Genomic DNA, 25,522 nt, shown 5'->3' with positions numbered 1-25,522 from the left:
ATTTCTCAACTGCTGCTTTCACGGGTGTTGACTGTGGATCTAAGTAAAATGAAATTCTTGACAGCTTTAATCTTTTCTCCGTTTATCATGATGTTGCTTACTGGTCCAGTTGTGAGGATTTTTGTATTATGTTGAGGTGTAATCCATACTGAAGGCTGTAGTCTTTGATCTTCAGCAGTAAGTGCTTCAAATCCTCTTTGCTTTCAGCAAGCGAGGCTGTGTCATCTGCATATCACAGGTTGTTGACGAGTCTTCCTCCAATCATGATGCCCCATTCTTCTTCACATAGTCCAGCTTCTCAGATTATTTGCTCAGCATACAGATTGAATATGTTGAAAAGATACAACCCTAATGCACACCTTTCCTGACTCTAAACCACCCAGTATCCCCTTGTTCTGTCTGAAAAACTGCCTCTTGATCTGTGCACAGGTTCCTCATGAGCTCAGTGGAGTGTTCTGGAATTGCTCTTCTTCACAATGTTATCCATAATTTGTTGTGATCCACATGGTCAAATGTCTTTGCATAGTTAATAAAACACAGGTAAACATCTTTCTGGTATTCTCAGCTTTCAGCCAATGTCCATATTACATCAGCAATATCCCTTGTTCTACTTCTGAATCCAGCTCAAATTTCTGGCAGTCCCCTGTCGATGTACTGCTGCAACCATTTGTGAATTATTTTCAGCAAAATTTTACTTGTGTGTGATATTGATTATATTGTTAGATAATTTCCATATTCTGTTGGATTACATTTTTTTTGGAATGGGCACAAATACGGATCTCAAAGTCGGTTGGCCAGGCAGCTGTCTTCTAAATGTCTTGGCATAGCAGAGTAAGCACTTCCAGTGTTGCATCTGTTTGTTGAAACATCTCAGTTGGTATTCTGTCAATTCCAGGAGCCTTGTTTTTCCGCCAACGCCTTCAGCAGCTTGGACTTCTTCCCTCAGTTCCATGGGTTCTTGATCATATGCTACCTCCTGAATGGTTGAATGTGGACCGATTCTTTTTGGTATGGTGACTGTGTATTCCTTCCATCTTCTTTTGATGCTTCATTCATTGTTCAATATTTTGCCCATAGAATTATTCAATATTGCAACTTGCAGCTTGAATTTTTTCTTCAGTTCTTTGAGGTTGAGAAACACCAAGTATGTTCTTCCCTTTTGGTTTTCTAACTCCAGTTCTTTGTACATTTCATTATAATACTTTACCTTTTATTCTCTAGCTGCCCTTTGACATCTTCTATTCAGTTCTTTTACTTCATCATTTCTTCCATTCATTTTAGCTTCTCTATGTTCAGGAGCAAGTTTACTTGAAAGAGTTTTTATTTTATCATACTTCAGATGAAGGTTTACAGAACTAGCTTCTCATTAAACAGTATACATATTGTTTTAGGACACTGGTTAACAACCCTCCGACATGTTAACACTCTCTCTTCTCAACCTTGGGTTCCCTATTACTAGCTTTCCTGTCCCCTCCAGCCTTCTAGTCCTTGGCCCTGTGCTGGTGTGCCCCTTTAGTCTCATTTTGTTTTATGGCCTGTCTAATTTTTGGCTGAAGGGTGAACCTCAGGAATGACTTCACTACTGAGCTAAAAGGATGTCTGGTGGCCGTACCCTCAGGGTTTTTCCAGTCTGTCAGGCCAGTAAATCTGGTCTTTGTTTGTGAATTAGAATTTTGTTCTACGTTTTTCTCCAGCTCTGTTCTGGACCCTCTATTGTGATTCCTGTCAGTCAGTGGTGGTAGCCAGTCACCACCTAGTGGTACTGGACTCAGTTTGGTGGAGGGCATGGTAGTTGTGGTCTATTAGTCCTTTGGACTAATCTTTCCCTTGTATCTTTAGTTTTCTTCATTCTTCCTTGCTCCCAAAGGGGTGAGAACAGTGGAGTATCTTAGATGGACACTCACAGGCTTTTAAGACCCCAGATGCTATTCACCAAGTAGAATGTAGAATATTTTCTTTATAAACTATGTTATGCCAATTGAGCTAGATGTTCCCTGAGACCATCGTCCCCACAGCCCTTAGCCCAGCAATTTGGTCCTTCAGGGAGTTTCGATGTGTCTACAGAGCTCCCATGACTTTGCCTTGTACAAGTTGTGCTGGCTTCCCCGGTATTGCATACTGTGTTACCCTTCACCGAAGTCACCACTTATCTAATGTTTATTTAGTGGTTTTCCATCCCCACCCCCTCCTCCCTCGTAACCATCAAAGATTGTTTCTTTTTGTGTGTAAACCTTTTCATGAATTTTTATAGTAGTGGTCTCATACACTATTTCTCCTTTTGTGATTATTTCACTTAGCATGATGCCCTCCAGAGTTATCCATTTTGTGAGATGCTTTATAGATTCATCACTGTTCTTTATCGTTGCAGAGTACTCCACTGTATGCACCATAATTTGTTTACCCATTCGTCTGTTGATGGGTTGTTTCCATCTTTTTGCTACCGTGAACAATGCTGCAATGAACATGGGTATGCATATGTCTATTCGCGTGATGACTCTTATTACTCTAGGATATATTCCTAGGAGTGGGATTTCTATTTCTAGCTTTCTAAGGAAGTGCCATAATGTTTTCCAAAATGGTTGTATCATTTTGCAGTTCCACCTGCTGTGCGTAAGAGTTCTGATCTCCCTGCAGCTTCTCCCATGTTTGTTATTTTCTGTTTTTTGTTTTGTGCCAGTAATGCCAGGATAAGACGGTATCTCAATGTGGTTTTGATTTGCATTTCTCTAATAGCTAGTGATTGCAAGCATTGCCTCATGTGTCTGTTAGCAGCTTGAATGTCTTCTTTGATGAAGCATTTATTCATTTCCTTTGCCCATTTTTTAATTGGATTATTTTTCTTTTTGTTGTAAAAGTGTTGGATTTTCCTGTAGATTTTAGAGATTAGACCTTTGTCAGATTTGTAATAGCCAAAATTTCTTTCCCAGTCTGTAGGTTCTCTTTTTACTCTTTTGGTGAAGTCTTTTGATGAGCATACATATTTAATTTTTAGAAGATCCCAGCTATCTAGCTTAGCTTCTGGAGTTTTTGTGTTGTTGGTTATGGTTTGTATCCTGTTAATGCCATGTATTAGGGCCTCCAGCATTGATCCTATTTTTTCTTCTATGAACTTTATAGTTTTTGGCTTTATATTTAGGTCTTTGATCCATTTCAAATTAGTTTTTGTGTACGGTGTGAGGTATGGGTCCTGTTTCATTTTTTTGTAGATGGACATCCAGTTTTGCCAGCACCAGTTGTTAAAAAGCCTGTCTTTTCCACATTTGATGGACTTTGGGCCCTTGTCGAAGATCAGGTGACCATAGGTGGATGGATTTACATCTGGGTTCTCGATTCTGTTCCACTGGTCAGTGTATCAGTCATTGTAGTAGTACCAGGTTGCTTGGACTATTGTAGTTGTATAGTAGGTTCTGAAGTCAGGTAGTTTGAGTCTTCTTTATTTTCTTCTCCAATAGTGCTTTACTTATCTGGGGCTTCCTCCCTTTCCATTTAAAGTTAATGATTAGTTTTTCCATCTCTTTTAAAGAACATTGTTGGTATTTGGATCAGGATTGTATTGCATTTATAAACTGCATCAGGTAGAATTGTCATTTTCACAATGTTCAGTCTATGTAACCATGAGCATGGTATGTTTTTCCATTTATGTAGGTCTCTGGTTTTTTGCAGTAGTGCTTTGTAGTTTCTTTATATAGGTCTTTTATATGTCTGGTAAGATTTATTCCTAAGAATTTTATTTTTTTAGTAGCGATTATAAACGGTATTGTTTTCCTGATTTCTTTTTCATCATTCTCTTTATTGGTGTATAGGAATCCAACTGATTTTTGTATGTTTATCTTGTATCCTGCAACTCTGTTGAATCTTTCTATCAGTTGCAGTAGTTTTCTCGTGGAGATTTTTGGGTTTTCTATATATGGGTATGTATAGTATCATACCATCCACAATTAGGGACAGTTTTACTTCTTCCTTACCAATTTGGGTGCCCTTTTTCCTTGCCTTATTGCTCTAGGCAGGACTTAATAGGGATGGTCATAAAGGGCATCCTTGTCAAGAGCAAGTTTCAGAGTGTCCTGTGACTTTATTTTTCCATCTGGTTAATGTATTATTTTGTTTGTGCCAATTACATATGGGTTATTTCTGGATTGTCTTTTTCTGTTTCGTTATTTATTTTTTTTCCTATTTCTGTGCCACTTATACACTGTCTTACTAGTCATAGTTTTATAAATTTTGCTATCTAGAACAGCAAAAATTACTTGATTATATAAATAATACAAATTTATCAGCTGCTTTTTATTGTTGAATTATTCACAAGCAAGTTGAAAATATGTATCCCCTTATTTTCCAAATTAATGTCTTAAAAGTGAAAGGTACTTTTTATTTGCCCTTAACTGCACATTCTTTTCCATTTTTGTTCTCCATTCAAATAAGTCTGCCATTGGTACCACAACACTAAAAAACTCTCACTTTCAATTTTGCCTGTTTTTTTAACTTGACTCTTGATAACTGTAAATATGAAATCAGAGAAATTTAGAATACCAAATACTTCCATTGTCTTTTACTCTGTTTCAAGAATTTTCTGGTATTTATCTAGGAATGGTCATCCTTTTGGACTCTATACTCTCTGCCCTCTAGCCATTAATCAGGTACCAAGTTGCTGGTGGAATGAGGTCTGCATGAATTCTGGGCTAAGCTTAAATGGCAGTGAGGGCTTAGTTTGTTTGACTACATTCATATATTTGAATACCTTTGAATGAGGAACTTATTTCTATATCAGTGATTTGGACATATCTATTATTTTTTCGTCATTTAACGTTTTGAGAATAATAAACTATAGAAATATAAATATAGTATAAGTTTAAGAACTGGGCCCAAAAAACAGTGAAATCAAGATAATAAAAACTTACCTCTATTTCTTTTCTTAATTTTTCATGTGTCTTTTTTTCTTTCTCAAGAAAACAAGTTTTTTCAATGATGGATTCTTTTATGGTTATAATTTTGTCACTTAGCTTTGTAATGTCTTCCTGTATGGTTAAAAAAATGTAAAATAAAGAAGTCAAACAAAGAGTGGCCAATATAAATCCAAGATTTTCAGTGTTTCTATAATTTAAGAAAATTAGCCATCACATTTAATTTTGATAAATAGGATTATAATATTACTTATATTTTTAGGTATATGGAATAAAGAACTGTCATTCAAATAAACAAAGCTTAGATCTGAAAACTTAGAACTAAAATCCCAATGAAAGTAACACATAAAGAAAAGTGGTTGTCATGGTGGCAACTGCCCAGGAACACTGTAAAGGGTTTTTTTTTAATTCTCTAGCAAGAAATGAAAGATGTTTTAATTTGGTATCTCCCACTTTCTTCAAAGAATAGAAAGAGGAAAAGAAAGATGCTTAAGGTGCAATTATTAATTCATATTGTTTGCATAAAAGCATCAGGCATACTAAATTGATTTGAATTGGTCTGGATCCCATTAGCCTAGAAGCTACTACTTCAAAACTTTTGTGAGTCACACTTTCTGCAACAAATGGATTAATTGTTCTGTGTGATTTTGTTTGACTATATATTTTTATAAATCCAAAGGGGACTTGGAGATGTCTCCTTTAGGTATTTGCATATTTGGCAAGGTTGCTACATAATTCATGTACTTGTCCAAGATTTTAAAAATTTTGAAAATAGTTTCTGAATGTAGTTAGAGAAGCTATGAGTATTTTAGTAATTTAATGATAAATGTATCATCTAACAAATGTACTTGCAAAAACTGGTAATAAAAAAATTTGATAAATGATATTTCAAACCTGTACTTGCTTTATGCGGTTTCCTTCTGGATTTTGGAGATCTTGCATAAGTTCCTCTTTCATTGTCATTAGTTTTTTAATAAGATTTTGTTTTTCATGGAGTTCAGTCATCAATGACCATTTGCTTTCTGTCTCTTCCACACTATCTTTATGTGCCCTTATTTTTGCATAATATGCATTATGTCTTATCATGCACTCCTCAAAATCTTCTTGGGCTGCTTCTATGTCAAATTTAAGCTTTACATTTTCTGTATGTAAGGATTTGATCTGAGTTTCCAGGCTTCTACACTGAAGTTTGGTATTCTCTATGGCAGCATCTTGCTGATAAATTTGCCTTTCTGTTTCTTTAGTTTCTGCAGAGACAGATGCTATTTGTTTTTCAAGCTCATGAAGTTCATTCTGTAATATATATCAATATTATCATTATTAATTCATGATATTATTATGAAAGGAAAGTCATTGTTTTGGTCCATAATGCATGTAGGAAAAATTGCTTAACATAAAAAATGTATATTTATCAGATACAGGAAAATTGACGCATTATTGAAGGAAATATGCAATAAAGTAACAGAACTATCTTTTAATCTCAGGGGAAGCCCAGAGTTATATACTTCTTATTTTTTAATGTTCATCTAATTCTAAATATTAAAATTATATTATTTTGTCTTAACATTTTAAATATAAAAGATATTTTACAACCATTTTAACAATATATTTCTGAGCATCAGAAATACATATTGAAGAAAGTCAGTATGATATAAATGATAAAACCCTACGTTAAGAACAAAAGATCAAGGTTCTTGCTCTCTTACTGCCATTTACTGGTTAGAATGATCATCTATCACAAACTCAATCACCCTATTGAAACTTCACTTTCTTCATTTGTAAAATGAGTATAAAGTCCTCTACCTTGCCTCTCTGGGGCATTTGGACTGTTAAGCAGTGCTTCTTTATTAAAACCTGGTTTTCACACCATCACTCTTCTCTGGTTCTCCTCGGGTATCTCTGAGCATTCCTTCTCAATCTCAACGGTTTCTTCAAATATAGGTATTTCTCAGGGTTCAGTCCTCCATAAATACCTCTCCATTCTACATATATTCTTTGGGTAATTTCATCTATATTCACATCCTGAGCTACATACATTGGTGAATCCGGCTCCTGGTGAAAAACCTGTGTGTGCTCTTCCAGGCTGAATAAAGGTGATTACAAAGGCTCTACCTGGCAGGCCTTGGGGGGAAGCTGCCCCCCCAACCAGACTTGGTGCACAGCCAGTGCACGGCAGGCTCTGGAGGGAGTTGCTGTAAAGGAGTCAGCCACCCCCCCACCCGCCCCACCTGCCATCCCCCCAGCCATGTCCTTTTGCATATTTGCATTCCTAGCCCAGGCACCTCCATACAGAGACCTCGTTATTGGGGACCTTCAGCCCAGGCACCTCCATACAGAGACCTTGTTATTGGGGACCTTCAGCAGATGTCTGCCTCTGCTGAAGTCTCCTTATCGGGCAGAATTGTGTGGGGGGGAGGGGCGGGGGTGGAATCTTGAAGAAGCTTTTCCCAACACTGATTCCCAACTCAATTTTTCCACTACTAGCCCTTCTCTCTTGCCTTCCTTCTGGCCCCTGAGGTCCATAAAACCACAGGAGCCTTGTGTTCAGAGATCCCTTGGCAGTGAGATGGGTCCCCACATCTGTGCTGATCCATTTAACTCTTGCCCAGGTGTCATTCCTGGGGAACTATGGGGCGGGGGGGAGTGGCCCTTTCTTCAGGTTTAATCTTTTATATGATCGTAGTAAGTGATTAAACGCTTAACTAGTAGTTTCAATTTGGCTCAGTGTTTTAATTGGCTACTCTGACACCTAACAGCTCAGCTCCCTGACATAAATGCTGATAATTCACAGAAATATGTGGCTGTTGAGTTCTAGACCCAGATGCCACTGCACCTCTCAAATTGATCATGTCCCTGAAACTTGGTCCCCCTTGTATCAGTTATCTGTTGCCACAACCACCAAACCTCAGTGACATACATTGTTTATTGCTCGTATGACTGGGATGAGGTGGGGTTGGCAAGATGGTTCTGCTGATTTTGATTGTGTTTGTTCAAATGTCTGGGAGTTGGCCGGCTGCCAGATAATTTAGATTGGCTTCAGTTGGGCTGACTGGGGTGTCTTGGCTTTGCCTCCCCTGTATCTTAACCTCTAATGGGCCAGTTCAGCCATGTCCTTCTCAGGATGATGGCAGATGCGGAAGAGTGGGAGCCACATCTGCTAACATCCCAGCTAGTCACATGATCAAGCTCAGAGTCAAGGAGGAAGTATGCTCACTCACTGTGGGAGGGCATTGCAAAGATACATGGTAATAGATGTGCATACAGAGGGGGATGAAGAATTGAGACTAAAAATGCAAATTATAACACTCCTATATTCTCAAACTTGGCGAATGGTACCACCGTGAGAGCAATCCTTAATTCCTCCCTTCTCTTTATTATCTAGGGAGTCCTTGGGTGGAGCAAATGGTTACGTGCTAGACTACAAACTTAATGGCAGGTGGTTTGAACCCACCCAGAGGCACTCAGAGGTAAGGTTTGGCAATCTATATCCTAAAGGTCACAGCCTTGAAAGCCCTGTGGAGCAGTTCTACTCACACATGGGGTCACCATGAGTCAGGATCAACTATTCAGTAACTAACAACAACTTCATTATCTATTCCTAACTGTTCATCATATTTTATAGATCCTCTCACCAAAATAACTGCAATTCATCCTCCATTCCTCTTTTTTCTATCAAATACGGTCAACTTCTTTAAATAATTTCTGTATAATTTTGGGAGGGAGGCACTGTGCTAAGAAGGCAGATCCTGTCTACCCCTTTCCTGACAGAGACAAGAGGGGCCAGTACACTGACAAATGCAACGTGTTGATGAACCTCATTTTTATCTCAAGCTCTGATATTCCAAATGTCCAGTTGAAATTTCTATTTTGATGTCTAATAAACATCTCACCTATAGATGTTTGCAAAAGAACATTTAATTCACACACCAAATCTGTTCTTCCCCAGTCCTCTTGTTTTCAATAAGCTGTACCACTTTCCAAGTGGATGCTCAAAAACCTAGGAGTCATTGATTCCTCCCTTTCACGTACCTCCCATAATCTATTCAACAGCAAATCCTGACGGTTGGGCCTCCAAAATAAAATCCCAAATCTCCTTCTGACAGATCTTTGTAGCATGGATCCTCCAGTGGTTTCCCACTGCATTCATAAATTATTTAATGTGGCTTATCGTCGCTGTTAAGTGCTGCACAGTCACTTCCGACTCATAGTGACCCTCCGCACAACAGAACAAAGCCCTGCCTGGTTCAACCCATTCTCATAATCATTGCTATGTTTGGGCCCATCATTGCAGCCACTGTGTCTATCCATCTTGTTGAGGGTTTTCCTTTTTTTTGCTGACCCTCTACTTTATCAAGCATGATGTCCTTCTCTAGAGAGAATGTGGCTTACATGGCCATATATATTCCAAACAAAGAAACAAACAAAAAAAAAACCTGTTGCCATTGAGTCAATTCTGATTGTGATATGCTCTAGTACCTATCTATTTTGCCATCCTTCTCAGCTGGTTAAGGTGCTCAACTGCGAACTGAAAGGTTGGCGGTTCAAAACTACCAGTGACTCCTCGTGAGAATGATGTGGCAGTCTGTGTCCATAGAGATTTACAGCCTTGGAAACTCTGTGGGGTCACTATAAGTCAAAATCGACTTGATGGCAGTTTTTTTTTTTTTTTTTTTTCCTCTCAGCGTCTATGATTGTCCCTTCTTCCAGCCTCTCTTCTGTTTTTTTAAGTATGCTTAGTTCCTTCCCACCTAAAGGAATTTGAAATTGTTCCTTCTGCCTTAGAATCCTCCACCCTTAGTTATTACCTGTTGAGCCATGTCTTTCGTAATTCAGCTTTATTAATACTCCTCAGAAGAGTCTTCCTCTTTGTTATTTTACTCTTCAATATCACAATATAAATTAGCCACCCACCCTCCCGCCCCAGTTACTCTTTATTACTTTACCCTACTGTATTTTCTTGGTGACACATCCATTTCTGAAACTATCTTCTTTTTGTTTGAAATTTCTTTATTGCTTGCCTCTTGATTAGAAACTAAGCTCCCTAGGTGCAGAAACCTTATCTATCTTATTTACTACTATCTTCCCAGTGCTTAAATAGTGCCTAGCTTTAGTGGGTGGAGCACAAAACAGGTGCTCGATAAATATTAAATGAGTGAATGAATGATGCACATGGAATGGTCAGAAGACAGACACATACCCGGCCAGCTAGATCAGGCTATCAACCCTACTGATCAATACGGGGAGGGATGACATTCCCACTAATTTATTCAACATCCCTTCTCCTTCCTGGACTAACGTAATAGGCTATTAACTTTTCTCGCCAGATTTAGTCTTTTCCTCCTTCAATCCATGTCTACCCTTTCACTAGAATTATCTATCACATTATTAAGGTACCCCCCCCCCCAAAAAAAAAACCCATTGCTGCTGAGTCAATTCCGACAGCGACCCTATAGGTCAGAGTAGAACTGCCCCATAGGGTTTCCAAGGAATGACTGATGGATTTGAACTGCTGACTTGTTGGTTAGCAGACAAGTTCTTAACCATGGTGCCACCAGGGCTCCTAGTGACATACAGTTGATATAAACAAAATGCAAATATTTAAACTTTACAATTAGATAAGTTTTTATATACTTACATGCCCATGAGATCATCACAATTAAGATAATAAACATATTCACTACCCACAAAAGTTTCCTCTCCATGCTTTGTAATCTGTCCCTCTCTTCCCACCCCTCCGCTCCCAGACAACCACTGATGGGCTTTGTCATTATATGTTTGTATTTTTAATAATTTTATGTAAGCAGAAGCACACAATATGAGGGTAGATCAAGTATTGATACAAAATCACGGAAACCTTTATTAAACGAAAATATCAAACTGTGAAGGTGTTGTTTCTCGACATATCCTTTATCTAGGTCTATACACTTCTGTGTTTCCATCTCTCTAACCCTTCCTGGAAGAATTCTTTGATCTTTGATTTACACCACATCAAAAAGACAGTTTTGGCATCCTTGAAGGACTAAAATTGTGTTTCTTTTAAATGTTCTTTGAGTTTAGGGAAGAAAAAGAAGTCTGAAGGTGCAAGATTAGAGCTCTATGGTGGGTGGGGTAAGGTTTCCCAAAGAAATTCTCATACGACAGCCCTTGTAACCCTTGAAGAATGAGCAGGTGCATCGTCGTGATGTAAAAAAATTCCTCGGCACAACTTTCCTGGCCTTTTTCTCACCAATGCAGTTTTCTATTTTCCTAAAATTTCTTCATAATAAGCTCCGTGATCGTCCTGTGTCCTTTGAGAAAATCTGTCAAGATTACCCTTTTGGTATCCCAAAAAACAGTAGCCATAACTGAGAGGTGTTCCCTCTCTTGGCTTATCTTTGAGGTATTTCTGACCTTCCTTAAAATGTTTGATTCATCTAAAAACTGTTGTTTTATGTGGGGCAGCATTCCCATAAACTTGTTGCAAGATGTCCACTTGAGTTATGTTATAGGTTTGATATTAGCCCTGACCTCAAAATCTTTTTTTTCCCCCATGGCACAAAAAGTATCCTTTTTTTTTTTTTTTTTTTGAAGGCACCCTAACAAGATTAAGACAAGTGTATTACTGAGAGAACTTGTTGCAGCCATCCGCTGACTGCAGAGACATGTTTAAACATGTTTGTTTGGGATAAACCTGTGCATGTATGAACTGGAACCTTGTAGCAATACTTTTTGACTTACCCTCGTATATACTCTTTACCCTGGCTTCTTTCATTCAGCATGATTACTTTGAGATCCGTCATGTCGTTGTGTACATCAGCAAAACAAATCCAAACCCAACCTGTTGCCGTCAAGTTGATTCCAACTCACAGCGCCCCTACAGGACAGAGTAGAACTGCCTCAAAGGATTTCCAAGGAGCGGCTAGTGGATTCAAACTGCTGACCTTTTGGTTAGTAGCTGAGCGCTTAACCACTGTGCCACCAGGGCTCTGCACATCAATGGTTCTTCCTTTTTTATTGCTGAGTAGCATTCCATTGTATGGATATATGCAATTGGTTTACTTATTCAAATTCTAATTGATGAACATTTGGGTTGTTTTCAATTTTCCAGTGCAAGTGCACTTTTATTTCTCTTGGATAAATATCTAGGAGTGGAATGGAATGGCTGGGCCATACGGTAGGTATATGTTTAACTTTTAAAAAAACTAGAAAATTTGCCTAAGTGGTTACATCATTTTACATTTCAACTAGCAGGGTATGAGAGTTTCAATTGTTGCATATTCCCACTAACAGCTGGTTCAGTCAGTTTTTAAAAATTTACTCAGTGAGTGTACAATGGTTCCTCATTTCAATTTTAATTTCTCTTTTTTTTTTTTAAAGCCTAATAATACTGAGTATCTTTTCATGTGCTTTTTTGCCCTTAGTAATATCTTTTTTGATGAAATTACTATTCAAATCTCTCACATTTTTTAATTGGGTGTTTATCTTCCTAGGTTGTAAGACATCTTTATATAGTATAAATACAAGTATGTGTTTTCAAATATTTTCTCACAGTGACTTGCTTTTGCAATTTCGTAACAGTGTCTTTGAAATGCAATTAAAAAAAATTTTTTTTTATAAAGTCCATTTTTAAGTTTTTTAAAATTATTGTGTCCTACTTAAGAATTTTTTGCCAAACCCAAAGTCACTAAGCTTCTCTCCTAGAGCCTTTGTACTTTTACCTCTTACATTTTGAGTTAATGATCCAGTTTGAGTTAATTATGATCCATTGTAAGTTAATTTTTGTATGTGGTATGAGATGAAAATTAAGATTCATTTTTTTCCTCATGGCTATTCAATTGTTTCACCACTATTTTTTAAAAAGATTACCCATCCCCAATGAATTGCCTTGGCACCTCTTCGAAAATCAGTTGATATGTGAGTCTATTTCTGGACACTTTACTCTGTTTAATGGATCTATATGTCTATTTTTATGTCAATATCACACTGTCTTGATTACTGTACTCTATAATTGCACCCTGTCAAAGGCAGAAAACTTGCGAGACCTGGAAAAACAAGGCAGTCCTGTCGAATTCCAGGTCTCACAGATTTCACTGTAAATTAACAATACTGAGTCTTCTGATCCATGAACATAGTACATTTCTACATTTACTTAGGTCTTCTTTCTCTCAGAAATGTTTTACAGTTTTCAGCATAAAGGTTTTACAAGCCTTTTGCCAAATTTACCCCTAAGTGCCTAATATATTTTTATTTATTTTATTTCTTGGTGAAAACATACACAGCAAAGGATGTAACATTTCAACAAATTCTACATGTATAATTCAGGGACATTGTTTACATTCTTCAAGTTGTGTAACCATTCTCGCTAACCTTTTCCAAATTATTCCTGCGCCATTAATGTAAACTCACTGCCCCCCTCTTAGCTTCTCATCTAACCTTTCAAGATGCTGTTGTCAATTTGCTCCCACATAGGTAATCTTTGAAAGAGTACGATGTTCAAAGCAGACATACTTTACTACTTAAGTTAAGCTATGATTTAGTTCAAAGTAGACTTCAGAGAAAGTTTTGGTTTGAGGATTAAAGTTTAAAGATTATCTCAGGGCAACAATTTCAGGAGTTCATCTAGCCTCAATGGCTCCAGAAGATCTGGATTCCATTGAGAATTTGAAATTCTATTTTTTCTTTTCCCCCTTTTCATTAGAATTCTTCCTTAGAATCTTAGAGAAAACATTCAGTAATGGTAGCCGGGCACCATCCAGTTCTTCAGGTCTCATGCCATAGGAAGCAGATGTTCACAGTGGCAACATTTCCCCCTCTGATTCCTGACTCTCCTTCCTCTGATACTCCAGGTGAATGGAGGCCTATTGTTGTAACTTGGATGGCCACTTGCAAGCTTTTAAGACCCTGGGCACTAAATATTTTTGATACTACTATAAATGGTTTCTTCTAAAATTTTAATTTCTGATAGTTTCCTGCCAATATATAGAAACACAATTGATTTTTATATACTGATATTGTATCCTATGATCTTTCTAAATTCACTTATTAGTCCTAATAGGTTTTTGTAAATTCCTTAAGATTTTCTGAAGATGATCATGCTATCTGTGAATAAATGTAGTTTTACTTCATTCTGTTCAACCTGGGTTCCTTTTTATTTCTTTTTCTTACATGATTGTAGTGGCTTGAAACTCTAGTACTATCTTGAATAAAAGTAGTGAGAGCAGACATCCTTGCCTTGTTCCTTATCTTGGGTGGGAAGCATTTAGTCTTTCACTATTAAGTTGGTTATAAGATTTATTTAGATGCCATATTTTAAATTGAGAAAGTTCCCTTCAATTCTTGATTTGCTAAGAGTTTTTATAATGAATGGGTGTTGGATTTTGTCAAGTGTTTTTTATGCATTTTGAATTTTCTTTCTAAAACATAAATTTACTTGTTTGATCCCTTGCTTAAAACCCATCAAAGAGTCCCCTTCACCTTTAAAACAAGGCCAAGCTTCTTATCATGGTATACATCTCTCACCACTTTTCAACACATACCCTAAGTGACACTATCACAAAACTACTTACAGCTCTATGAAGATGCCAATGGTATTTCAGGCCTTTATAGTTTCTCAGGTTCTTTTTGTCTGGAATATCCTTCTCCTCACCCCTTAACTCTTATGTCTGTCCCAGATATACAATCACTCGTGAATTCCAGCTGTCCTTTAAAACTCAAAATGAAACATCACTGCCTTTGTGATCACTCCTTCTTCAGTGTTAAATCTGTGTTGTGTTTACGCCTCTGTCATTGATACTATTACTCTATAAGTAATTATTTACTTCTTAGTCTCCCTCCCCAGTAGCTGATAAGCAATGTAAGAATAAGAATAGTGACTAGCAAAATGCTTGGTAAAAAAGCAGGTCCTCAATATAAATGAAATAATGTCTGTGAAACTCTGAAATATGAGAACTTTTCTAGAAACTTTCTTTATAGAAATCTAGGCCATTATTATTTTTGTATTCTATTCTATTCTATAAATATATTCTTTCCTAGAAGTGACTAATGAAATGCAAATATTTATAAAAACATCCACAATACCATGGTAATATCATTTTCATCATATCTCTTGCACTGATATCTAAAACCAAAAACCAAACCCAGTGCCGTCGAGTCAATTCCGACTCATAGCAACCCTATAGGACAGAGCAGAACTGCCCCACAGAGTTTCCAAAGAGCACCTGGTGGATTCAAACTGCCGACCCTTTGGTTAGCAGCCATAGCATTTAACCACTACGCCACCAGGGTTTCCCTGATATCTAAAGCTGATGTAAAAAATCTGGCCCTATGCTGTCTACCAGGTTCCCAGCAAGGGTACCTTACATATATTTACAAGTATTAACTCATTTATACTTGTAAATATATGAAAGCCTTTTGGACAGGTCCTATTATTTCCATTTTACAAATGAGGAAACAAAGGGACAGACAAATTAAACTATGGAGTTAGAAGTAGCGAATTTGATCTCTGAAACTAAGCGGTTTGGCTCCAGAGCCCATTTTAATAGCATATATTTAATAACAACTTTACCAAGCACATGTAAAGATGCTGTTTTAATTTTGGTTTCTTCAACTATATTCAGAGTATACAAAAACCCATTGCCATCAAGTCGATTCTGACTCAGAGCAACCCTATAGGACAGAGTAGAACTGCCCTGTAGGGTTTCCAAGGCTATAAATCTTTTTGGAAGCAGATTGCCACATCTTTCTCCCCAGGGGTGGCTGGTGGGTTCAAACTGCTGACCTTTCAGTTAGCAGCCTGGTACCACCAGGGCTCCTTTCATAGACTATAGTTAGATGTACTTATGCTTCATGCAAAGGCCAAGTATAGCTCCTAGATTCCTATAGTGGAATTATGAGTATATTATGAGAAGTAAGGAATACAGAGGAAGGCTACCTGAAATGTTCACTGACAACTTGTGACTCAGACCATAACTTTAAAATCACTGACTTAAAAACTTAACTTTCCTTCAATTCAGCATTTTAGGAAAAAAACTATCAAATAAAAGTGGATTGGTGACTTTATTACGTACACATTAGGTTTTACATACATGTATTACAGTTACAATAACATTGCTGAATCTTTGTATATTGGGAACATAAAATGTTCCATGAAACTGGAATACTCACACAGACGTTACTTAGAGATAAGAGAGTAACTGAGAGAGTAAATATCAAACATATAAACTTAAAACTGCCTCCCATAATTAAGTATCCTTAATAACTTCCCTGGCACTAAGTTAATATCATTTAAAAGGCTATGACATAAGTTACCTGCAAATGGAACAGCACCTTTTTGTTTCTTTCTATTTCCGATGTTTGTGACTGCTGTTGCTTTGCGACTTGCTCTACAGCATCAGCTAATGAGGTTGTGTCTTGTTCAACCACAGCCAGACAAGAGGAAAGTACATAATAAAAGTCAAAATTAGACATTCTAAGAAAGTGACGCGCCTTCTCTCAAAATCATGAAGAATCTGATGCTCTTTTCTCATAAATAAAATAAATTTAGGATGTTCCCTTTCTGACTATAAACAAAACCAATATAAAAGGCAATAATGACAATTCAAAACCGTCTATTATAATGTTATACCTGTGTATTTTGATTGTCCTAATTTTTTTATCCAGGCCACTTACACATATCCTATAATTATAGTGCTGCCATAACCACTATATAGCAATTATAGTTGATGGATTTTCATTATAGGCTCATATTTTCAGGTTGTCATGCCTTTTCTAAACACCATATATGCTTCTTCCTGGACAAATTCAACAGCTTCCCTGTCTCTATTCTAATTTATTATCAATTTTAACGTAATTATCCTCTCATACTACTTTTTTTTGGTTGCTGATATTTTAATTATTTATTTCTTCAGATTGCTTTATTACCTTCTTTAGGCTCTCCTTGACTCTTCCTTTCTTCGTTGCCAGACATTCTTCTGTGTCTATAGTCTCCTCTCCTTTTTGGTTCACCTTCTTTACTCCTACAAAATAATTGACATCGATAATCTTTCATTTTTCTTTGTTGTTCCTGTCATGTAAACGTAACGTATTTATCTAAGATCTTACTGGGATAGCAATGGCATTTCATCACTACTGCCAAGAATTAAAATACAATGGTTACCTGTGAGATTTTTGGAAAAACGTATAAAAGTATTTGAATCTTGGTCCTGCTGCTTTTCAACTATTATGACCCTGAGCAAGTTTCTTAGCTTCTTGGATCCTCAATGTCCTCATCTGTAAAACCTCATGGGGCCGTTGTGATAATTAAAGCAATATATATAACATGCTTAGCGCAGTACCTGACATACAGTCATTAATTACTATGACTTAGTAGCAGCTGCCTCGAGTACTATGATGAAATAGATTCTGGCACTATGGCCAGGATCTGTAAGACACAGTACCGAGATTGGTTAGCAATTTCTGCCATGGGTGTGTTGTTGTTAGTTGCCATTGAGTCGATTCTGATGCATAGCGACCCCATGTGTGCAGAGTAGAACTGCTCCATAGGGTTTTCAAGGCTGTGAGCTTTTGGAAGCAGACCTCCAGGCCTGTACTCCAGGGCGCCTCTGGGTGAGTCTGAACTGCCGCCCTTTCTGCTTACTAAGTGCTTAACTGTTTGCATCACCTGGGGCTCTACCATGGGTACAGGATACAGGTAATACAGCACCCTCTGCCTAGTAACATCCTGGCCAGGATAAGAACCAAGCAAGTTTAAAATCATGTTTGGTCTCTTCTGTATCCAGGAGTAACTGATAAGATGAGGGGGAAATATTTTTCTCCCTTGAAGATTAAAATGAAGAGTTCTTTCCTCGACCAACATAGCAAATGAGGGGCAAACTGTCAAGAGCCAAGGGCCTTACCAGCTTTAGGAAAAAGGGTATCTGAATTCACCTGCCCATTCTTACACAGAGGAAAACGTACAACCTCCCATGATTAACAAAAGTAGCTCAATGTTATTAAGTAATTCTGAGGTTAAAAATTGTCATCTCCTGTTTAGCATTTACTCACATGGGTTTTTTTCTATATAGATGACTCATCCTTTAAAAAAACTTAGCTGATTTTTATAGAACTTGTGAATCTTTCCGAATCATACTAACGTCATGAACAACTTTATAAACGAGAAGAAGTGAAATATTATCGTAACAGCAAGGCACATGTAAGGAAGCCTGTATAAAGTCTGCAAATTCACAAAATACTTTTCTTAAAGATTGGTTAATTACAAAGTACTATGTTACTAGTTACATTTGTTTTCCAAAAATAAAATTTTAAAGGATTGAAATCTGATATGTAAGTAAAAAGGAAAGAAAAACAAAATAAAATTTCTTCCTATGTCAGGAGACCTCAAATCTATCTGGAAATATTTTTTTCAAACTAAAGAACTCCTGAGGCCTTTACTCAGCACATTTAAAGGGTGTCATAATCACCCCTGAAAACAGATGATTCCTTCCTGTATCTTCATGCCACTTCCTTCCTTCAAACCTCACTTCGAACTTATCTCCTTCATCAAGTCTTCCCTGATATTGGGCCTGTTCACTCTGTTCATGCTATTAATCTATGTCCTTTCTGTTTAATATACAGAGTTGTCCCAGAACAATTCAGATGCTCTCCAGGTCTTCTGTATAAGTTTCACGGTCACAGGCTTCATCCTTAATTCCACGGTTAAAAAAAACCTAGACTTCCTAAAATGCATGCCCTCTCCGGTTTTATTTTCAGCTAGTTCTCTCAGTGATTACAATAGCAAACACTTTTATACAGTGCTTACGTTCTGCCACACACTGTTCTGAGTGCTTTAGATAAAAAACAACAACAAAACCCCCAGATCAGGGACCATGGTTTCGAGAGACATCTAGTTCAATTGGCATAATATAGTTTACAAATAAAATGTTCTACATCCTACTTTGGTGAGTAGCGTCTGGGATCTTAAGAGCTTGTGAGCGGCCATCTAAAATACTCCATTGGTCCCACACTGTCTGGAGCAAGGGAGAATGAAGAAAATCAAAGATACAAGGGAAAGATTAAACGATTAATGGACCACAACTACCACAGACTCCACTGGGCTGAGTCCAGCATAACTAGATGGTGCCCGGCTACTACCACTGACTGCTCTGACAGGGAACACAATACACAGTCCTGGACAGACCTGGAGAAAAATGTAGAACAAAATTCTAACTCTCAAAAAAAGACCAGACTTACTGGTCTGGCACAGGCTAGAGAAACCCCAAGAGTAGGGCCCCCAAACATCCTTTTAACTCAGTCCTGAGGTTCACCCTTCAGCCAAAGATTAGACAGGCCCATAAAACAAAACGAGACTAAATAACATACCAGACTAGGGGCAGGGACTAGAAGGCAGGAGGGGACAGGAAAGCTGGGAATGGGGAACCCGAGGTTGAGAAGGGGAGAGTGTTGACACATTGTGGCGTTGGCAACCAATGTCACAAAACAATATGTGTATTGTTTAATAAGAAACTAATTTGCTCTGTAAAACTTCATCTAAAGTGCACACACACACACACCCCCAGATATTTATATAGCATTTATTCTGTGCCACGTGGTATTCTAAGAACTTTACAAATTTATTTACTCATAGCCTAGGAGATAGCTATTATAACCGAAATTTCCATTTTACAGAGAAGTCAAGTCAGGCACAGGGACGTCAAGAAATTACCCAAAGTCAGATAGGTAATAAGTGTCAGAGGTGAATTCAGAGCCTGGCTCCAAGGTTCATGCTCTTAACTACTATGCAATACTATAAGATTATAATCTTTTCAAGGAAAGAACTATGTCTTTATATACCACTCCCAGAATCTAACTACTTTTGATTTATTGTATTGCTAAAATAACATTTTTTATATCGACCCCTATTTTCCATTCTCCTACTATCCACATTACCTCTCAGAGGAACTATTTCCATGGATGAAGCTGCTCCAAAACCTACACAATTCCAGTAGCTTCAACAACACAGTTTACATGACTGGAGAGGAGACCCAGTGAATTCCTCGTGATCCTGGTAAGTCCCTTCCCTTCATCTTTTTGCTCTAGCTGAAATCCAAAGATACTGGTCCCCCTGTACCATCCTCAAGACACTAAGCATGGAGGTAAGTTTATTTTTCCTGATCCTCATTAGCACTGCCACATTGTTATCCTTTTCTTCTCCCTAAAGCTCCCTAGTTTCTTTGAAATTTATGTCCTCAGACTATCTAACAAGTACTCTTCCTTGCTGTTATCTACTGATCTCCAGAACTCCCCTCCTCACTCCTAGATTTCAGTATATGACTTGCTATGTATCTACTACTACTGCTGTTATATTTCTTTGGGAGGTCAACATCCGTACGCAGGACACTTTTAATTCTCTGTCCTCAAAGTTCCTTGATGTCTTCTCTCGTCTATCCACTCCAGCCACCCACTCTCATAACTATATCTTATAAACAACTGCAGATTCAAACTCTATTTTTCTAGCCCTTTCCTCCTAGTTGTTTGACTCTAAGCACTCCTTGACCGTACCAAGACTTCTCAGCCACTGACTTTTCTACATTTTCATGACCCTTAACCCCCCTCCTTACCTGGCTTAGATTCCTTTGCATTTACCTCAACTCCCTTACAACTATCTCCCTGGAAATATCCAAACCAGTTGCTTTTCTTACATTTGAGTAGCTGATTATGTCTGAAGAAAGACACACGTGCTGTAGTCTCACTTTATATTCAAGACCATTCATGTCAAATGGACCTTTGAAGTTAGGCCCTTAGGATTCCCCAATTTTCACAGATGATTATTTCACTCCTCCTCCTCTGTCCTCAAACCACCCAAATCTTTTCATCCTTCTCCTTTTAGTGAATAGCCTAGCTTCTTATTTAACTGAGAAAGTAGAGAAAAATTAGAGGGGATGGTAAATCACCCCATTTACCAGTCTTTCTGCATCTGAACCTCTATGTATTAGTCCATCACTTTCTTGCAATGATTAAAGTGTCCCTGTTCCTAGCTAAGGCTAATCACCTACTGTTGTACTTCTTTCTTCCCTATTCAAGGACATCGCTCCTTTAAATGTTTTCTAAAGAGAGTTTCCCGCTTTACTTGGTCAATCATACTATCCTCAACATCCCAGTACAAAATCAGTAACAACCACCACCACTACCACCACCCTCCCTTGACACGATAGCCCCCTTCAACTATGGACACATTTCTTTGCTCCTCTTTATAACCAAACTTCTTACTCTCTGCTACCTCCCTCTCATTATTTTTGAAACTACTACATCAATCTTTCACCATTCCATCCTTACAGCTCCATGTTGCCACATTTAATAAAACATTTCATTCTTACTACTCGATCTATCAGCATCATTCAGCATGTCTGACTGTGCGCTCCTTGAAACACCACACTTACTGGTTTCCTTTGTGGTTTCCTCCTATTTCTTATTTATAAATATTAGCTTGTTCCATGGCTCATTCCTCAGGCTCTTCTTTTTTCTATACTCACTCTCCAGGTGATATAATCCAGTTTCATGGTTTCAAAATTCACTTATAGGCTGGCGTCTCCCCGATTTCTCTCTCTTGAACTCTAGACTCATACCAAATTGCCTACCCAACATCTAGACTTGGATTTCTTTGGCTAATTCCATACTGTCTTGATCACTGTAGATTTCTATTAAGTCTTAAAGTCAGGTAGTCAGTCCACCAAGTCTATTCTTCATTAGTATTGTGTTGGCCGTTCTGGGATTTTTGCCTTTTCATATAAACTTTAGAATCAGTTTGTCCATATCCACAAAATGCTATACTGATTGGGGATGCATTGAAACAATAGATAAATTTGGGAAGAACTGACATCTTAATAATATTGAGTCATTCTATCTGTAAGCATAGAATATTCCTACATTTATTTAGATCATCTTTGATTTCTTTCATCAGTTTTGTAGTTTTCCTCATATAGCTCTTATATATTTTTTGTTAAATTTATACCCATTTCTTTCTTTTTTTTGTATATAAGTTGTGTTTTTGTTCTCAAATTCCAATTGTTCATTGCTGGTGTATAGAAAATTGACTTTTGTATATTAACCTTGTATCCTGCAACCTTGCTTTATTAGTTCCAGAAGAGCTTTCATAAATTCTTTGGGATTTTCTAGGCAGTCGTGCCATCTGTGAACAAAGACAGTTTTATTTCTTCCTTCTCAATCTGTATACATCTTATTTCCTTTTGTGTCTTATTGCATTACCTAAGACTTCCAGTATGCTGTTGAATAGTAGTAAGAGGGGACAATCCTTGCTTTGGTGCCAATCTTAGAGGGAAAGCATCTAGTTTCTCACCATTAAATAGACATAGTTGTAGGTTTTTTAATAAATGTTCTTTATGAAGTGAGGAAGTTCTCCTCTATACCAAGTTTGCTAAAAGTTTTTATCATGAATATCAGATTTTGTCAAATGCTTTCTCTGTATCTATTGATATGACAGCCTGTTGATATGATGGATTACATTAATTGCTTTTTTAATATTGAGCCAGCCTTATATACCTTATATACCTGTAATAAATACCGCTTGGTTGTGGTGATTGTGTCTTTCAAAAAGGAAAAATGTTTCGTTTCAGCTAAGTTATCAAATTTATGGGTGTAGGGTTGTTCTGAATATTCCTTTATTAGCCTTTTAATGTCCATGAGATCAGTAGTAATGGCTCCTCTTTCATTTCTAATAGCAGTAATTTGTGTCTTCTCTCTTTCTTGGTTAGCCTGGCTAGAGTTTTATCAATTTTATCTTTTCAAAGAACCAGCTTTTGGTTTCATTAATTCTCTCTATTAATTTCTTGTTTTTGATTTCATCGATTTCTCCTTTTTCTTCTGCTTACTTTATATCTAATTTGCTTTTCTTTTTCTAGCTTCCTAAAGTGGAGGGCTTAGATTGATTTTAGATCTTCCTTCTTCTCTACCAAATGCATTTTATGCTGTGAATTTCCCTTTAAGCACTGCTTTTGCTATATTCCACAAATTATAAGTTCTATTTTTATTTAATAAAAATATTTTTAAAGTTTTTTCTTGTGATTTCTTTGACCTATATGCTATTTAGAAGTATGTTGTTTAATCTTAAAATATTTTGTGATTTCCCATTTATCTTTCTGTTATTTGTAGTTTAATTCCATTGTCATCTGAGAGTATACTTTATATGATTTCTATTCTTTATAAATTCATTAAGGTGTGCCTATGGCCCAAAACATGGTCTATCTTGGTTAATATTCCATTCCTGCTCATGGCAAGAATGTGTACTCTGTACAATTAGACTTCTAATAGGCATTCCAATTTAATAGGTTCTAAACTGTATTCTTGATTGCTCTGTCCACTCCACCACCCCCACTAAATCTGTTCCTTCATAATTTTCTCCGTTTTAGTTTACTACGAGTTCATTTTTCCTTCTTTCAGATCCAAAACCTTAGTCATTAGCAGGGCAGTCTCTAGAAGGGTGTAGAGCCCAGGGCAATTCAACCAACTTGCCCAACATAATCATAAAGGAGAGTTTGCTGTTGATATTCACAGGCCCTTTGGAATATCATTAAGGACATCCCCCAAGTATGTGTCCCAGGGCTTTTGCCTTTTTTCTTTCACTTACATGCTGCATGCAATTTTTTCTGCCAAACCCCACTGGTTCTACCTTTAAATTATATTGGAATCCACTACTTCTTAGCACTCTCAAATGCTACCTTAGCAGAGAAACTTTCCCTTATAACCCTTTCTAAAACATGATCTCTCCTGCTTTGTCCTCCATTTCGTTATCCTGCCTCATTTTTCTTAATAGCTTTTATCACAACTAACATCTCATACATTTATTTCTTCTTCTATCTCCTTCTATTAGTGTAAGCTCTACAAGGGCAGAGACCTAGAACAGTGCCTGGCACATAACAGGTACCTAACTATAGTCTATCTTAACTCTAGTTCTCCCTTTCCTGCTGACACAATAATGCTCCTGAAGCACACTTCTGATCATGCCACCATCATAGCTAATGTTTCAAATCCATCTTAGATGGTACCACCTTTAAGAAATCTTTTTTTGGTCTTTCAGGTCAGATGTGATTTCTTCCTCTTTAGTACAATTGTTTCTATATCCGTATTATACCATGGCAGATACAGTATAGGTCCTAGAATCTGATAAAGCTAGTTCTGAATGCAGGTTGTGCCACTTACTACTTTGTTGTTGTTGTTGCCGTCGAGTCGAATTGAGTATTTCTAATCTGGGCCTCAGATTCCTCACCTATAAAGTGGGAATAATGGTAGTACCTTCCTCATTGGGGTTGTGAGGATTAAATAAAATAATACATGTAAAGCACTTAGTAGGTTCCTTTTACATAGTCAGTACTTAACAAATTTCTATTCTTCTTACATTATGTTTTTGAGGAAACTGTGGTGGCATAGTGGTTAAATGCTACAGCTGCTAACCAAAGGGTCGGCAGTTCAAATCTGCCAGGCGCTCCTTGGAAACTCTATGGGGCAGTTCTACTCTGTCCTGTAGGGTCGCTATGAGTCGGAATCAACTCGATGGCACTGGGTTTGGTTTTTGGTTTGGTATTACATTATTTTATACTTATCTGTCCCCTGTTAGACTATACACTCCAGGAAGGCAAATACCATGCTTATTCATTTTTGCATTCCCTAAAATATTTGCCAAAGTAACTGAAAGAATTAGGAAAATCAGATTTATACAATAAAAATTAAAGTAATGAGTACTTCTTAATCTCTGTTTCTGAAGCAACATAAACTGAAGAACTTTGGGGTGATATTTATTTAGAACAACTATTTGTGAAAGGATGTTGTTATTAGTCGCTATCAAGTCATCCCTTGACTCATAGTGACCCTATGTGTTATAGAGTAGAACTGCTCCATAGGGTTTTATTGGCTGTATGGAAGCAGTTTACTAGGCCTTTCTTCCATGAAGCCACAGGGTGGGTTCGAACCACCAATCTTTAGGTTAGCAGCTGACTGCAAACCACTTGTGCCACCCAAGCTCCTCATGAAAAGAAATCTGTTGTTAAATCAGGAAGCTTTTAGTTTTTTTCAAATCTCTATTATAGAATGGTGGCACACTGGTTAAGAACTCGGCTGCTAACCAAAAGGTCAGCAGTTCCAATCCACCAGCTGTTCCTTGGAAACCCTACAGAGCAGCTCTACTCTGGCCTATAGGGTCACTGTGAGCCAGAATCCACTCGATGGCAATGGGTTTTTTTTTTTTGGTTTTATTGTAGAATGGAGAAGAGATAAAAATAGAAACGAACTACTGCCATCTACTGATAACTGATTAGAAATGCATAAATCAATGAAACAGACTGCAGCAACTCAACAGTTTCAACACTCTTTCATTCAAAACATTATATATTGGTACATATTACATGCAAGATATTTTGGAGAATATAAAGATGAATGACCCTGATTGAAAAAAAAAAAAAACTTACAATACCTGAAGTATTTAACAGTAAATATCTCAAACATCACATATTACATAAAACACAATCATTTAGAAAAAATACTTCCAACTAAAAAAGTGGCTTTACAGAAAACAATGCAATAGAAATAGTATAAGAAACCATCATTCTGCTATATAAATGAGCCAACATTTATTGAGTGCTTACTATGTAACACCGCAG

General features: G+C 37.3%; 1 protein-coding gene across 12 annotated transcripts in view; it reads right to left on the bottom strand.

The window, feature by feature from the left end:
- The window catches only part of CCDC122 (coiled-coil domain containing 122), a 131,986-nt gene that overhangs the window by 98,695 nt on the left and 7,769 nt on the right, over positions 1 to 25,522 (bottom strand). For 4 of the 12 annotated variants that reach the window (XR_007513048.1, XR_007513047.1, XM_049852952.1 and 1 more), the window contains exons 1-4: positions 16,800 to 17,964; positions 16,188 to 16,288; positions 5,796 to 6,194; positions 4,899 to 5,015 (exon numbers count right to left, since the gene is read on the bottom strand). Coding sequence is in view for 10 of the 12 variants with exons in the window: in XM_049852952.1 (XP_049708909.1) it covers positions 4,899 to 5,015; positions 5,796 to 6,194; positions 16,188 to 16,288; positions 16,800 to 16,926 (744 nt within the window). In the remaining 2 variants the exon portion in view is untranslated. Of the gene's footprint in view, positions 1 to 4,898; positions 5,016 to 5,795; positions 6,195 to 16,187; positions 16,289 to 16,799; positions 17,966 to 18,810; positions 25,222 to 25,522 lie in introns of those variants that run through there. The other 8 variants (XM_049852946.1, XM_049852948.1, XM_049852950.1 and 5 more) reach the window with 5 other exon arrangements.

This window comes from Elephas maximus, chromosome 14 (assembly GCF_024166365.1).
Source record: "Elephas maximus indicus isolate mEleMax1 chromosome 14, mEleMax1 primary haplotype, whole genome shotgun sequence".
Lineage (NCBI taxonomy): Eukaryota > Metazoa > Chordata > Mammalia > Proboscidea > Elephantidae > Elephas > Elephas maximus.
This window is presented reverse-complemented; position numbering and strand designations above follow the sequence as displayed.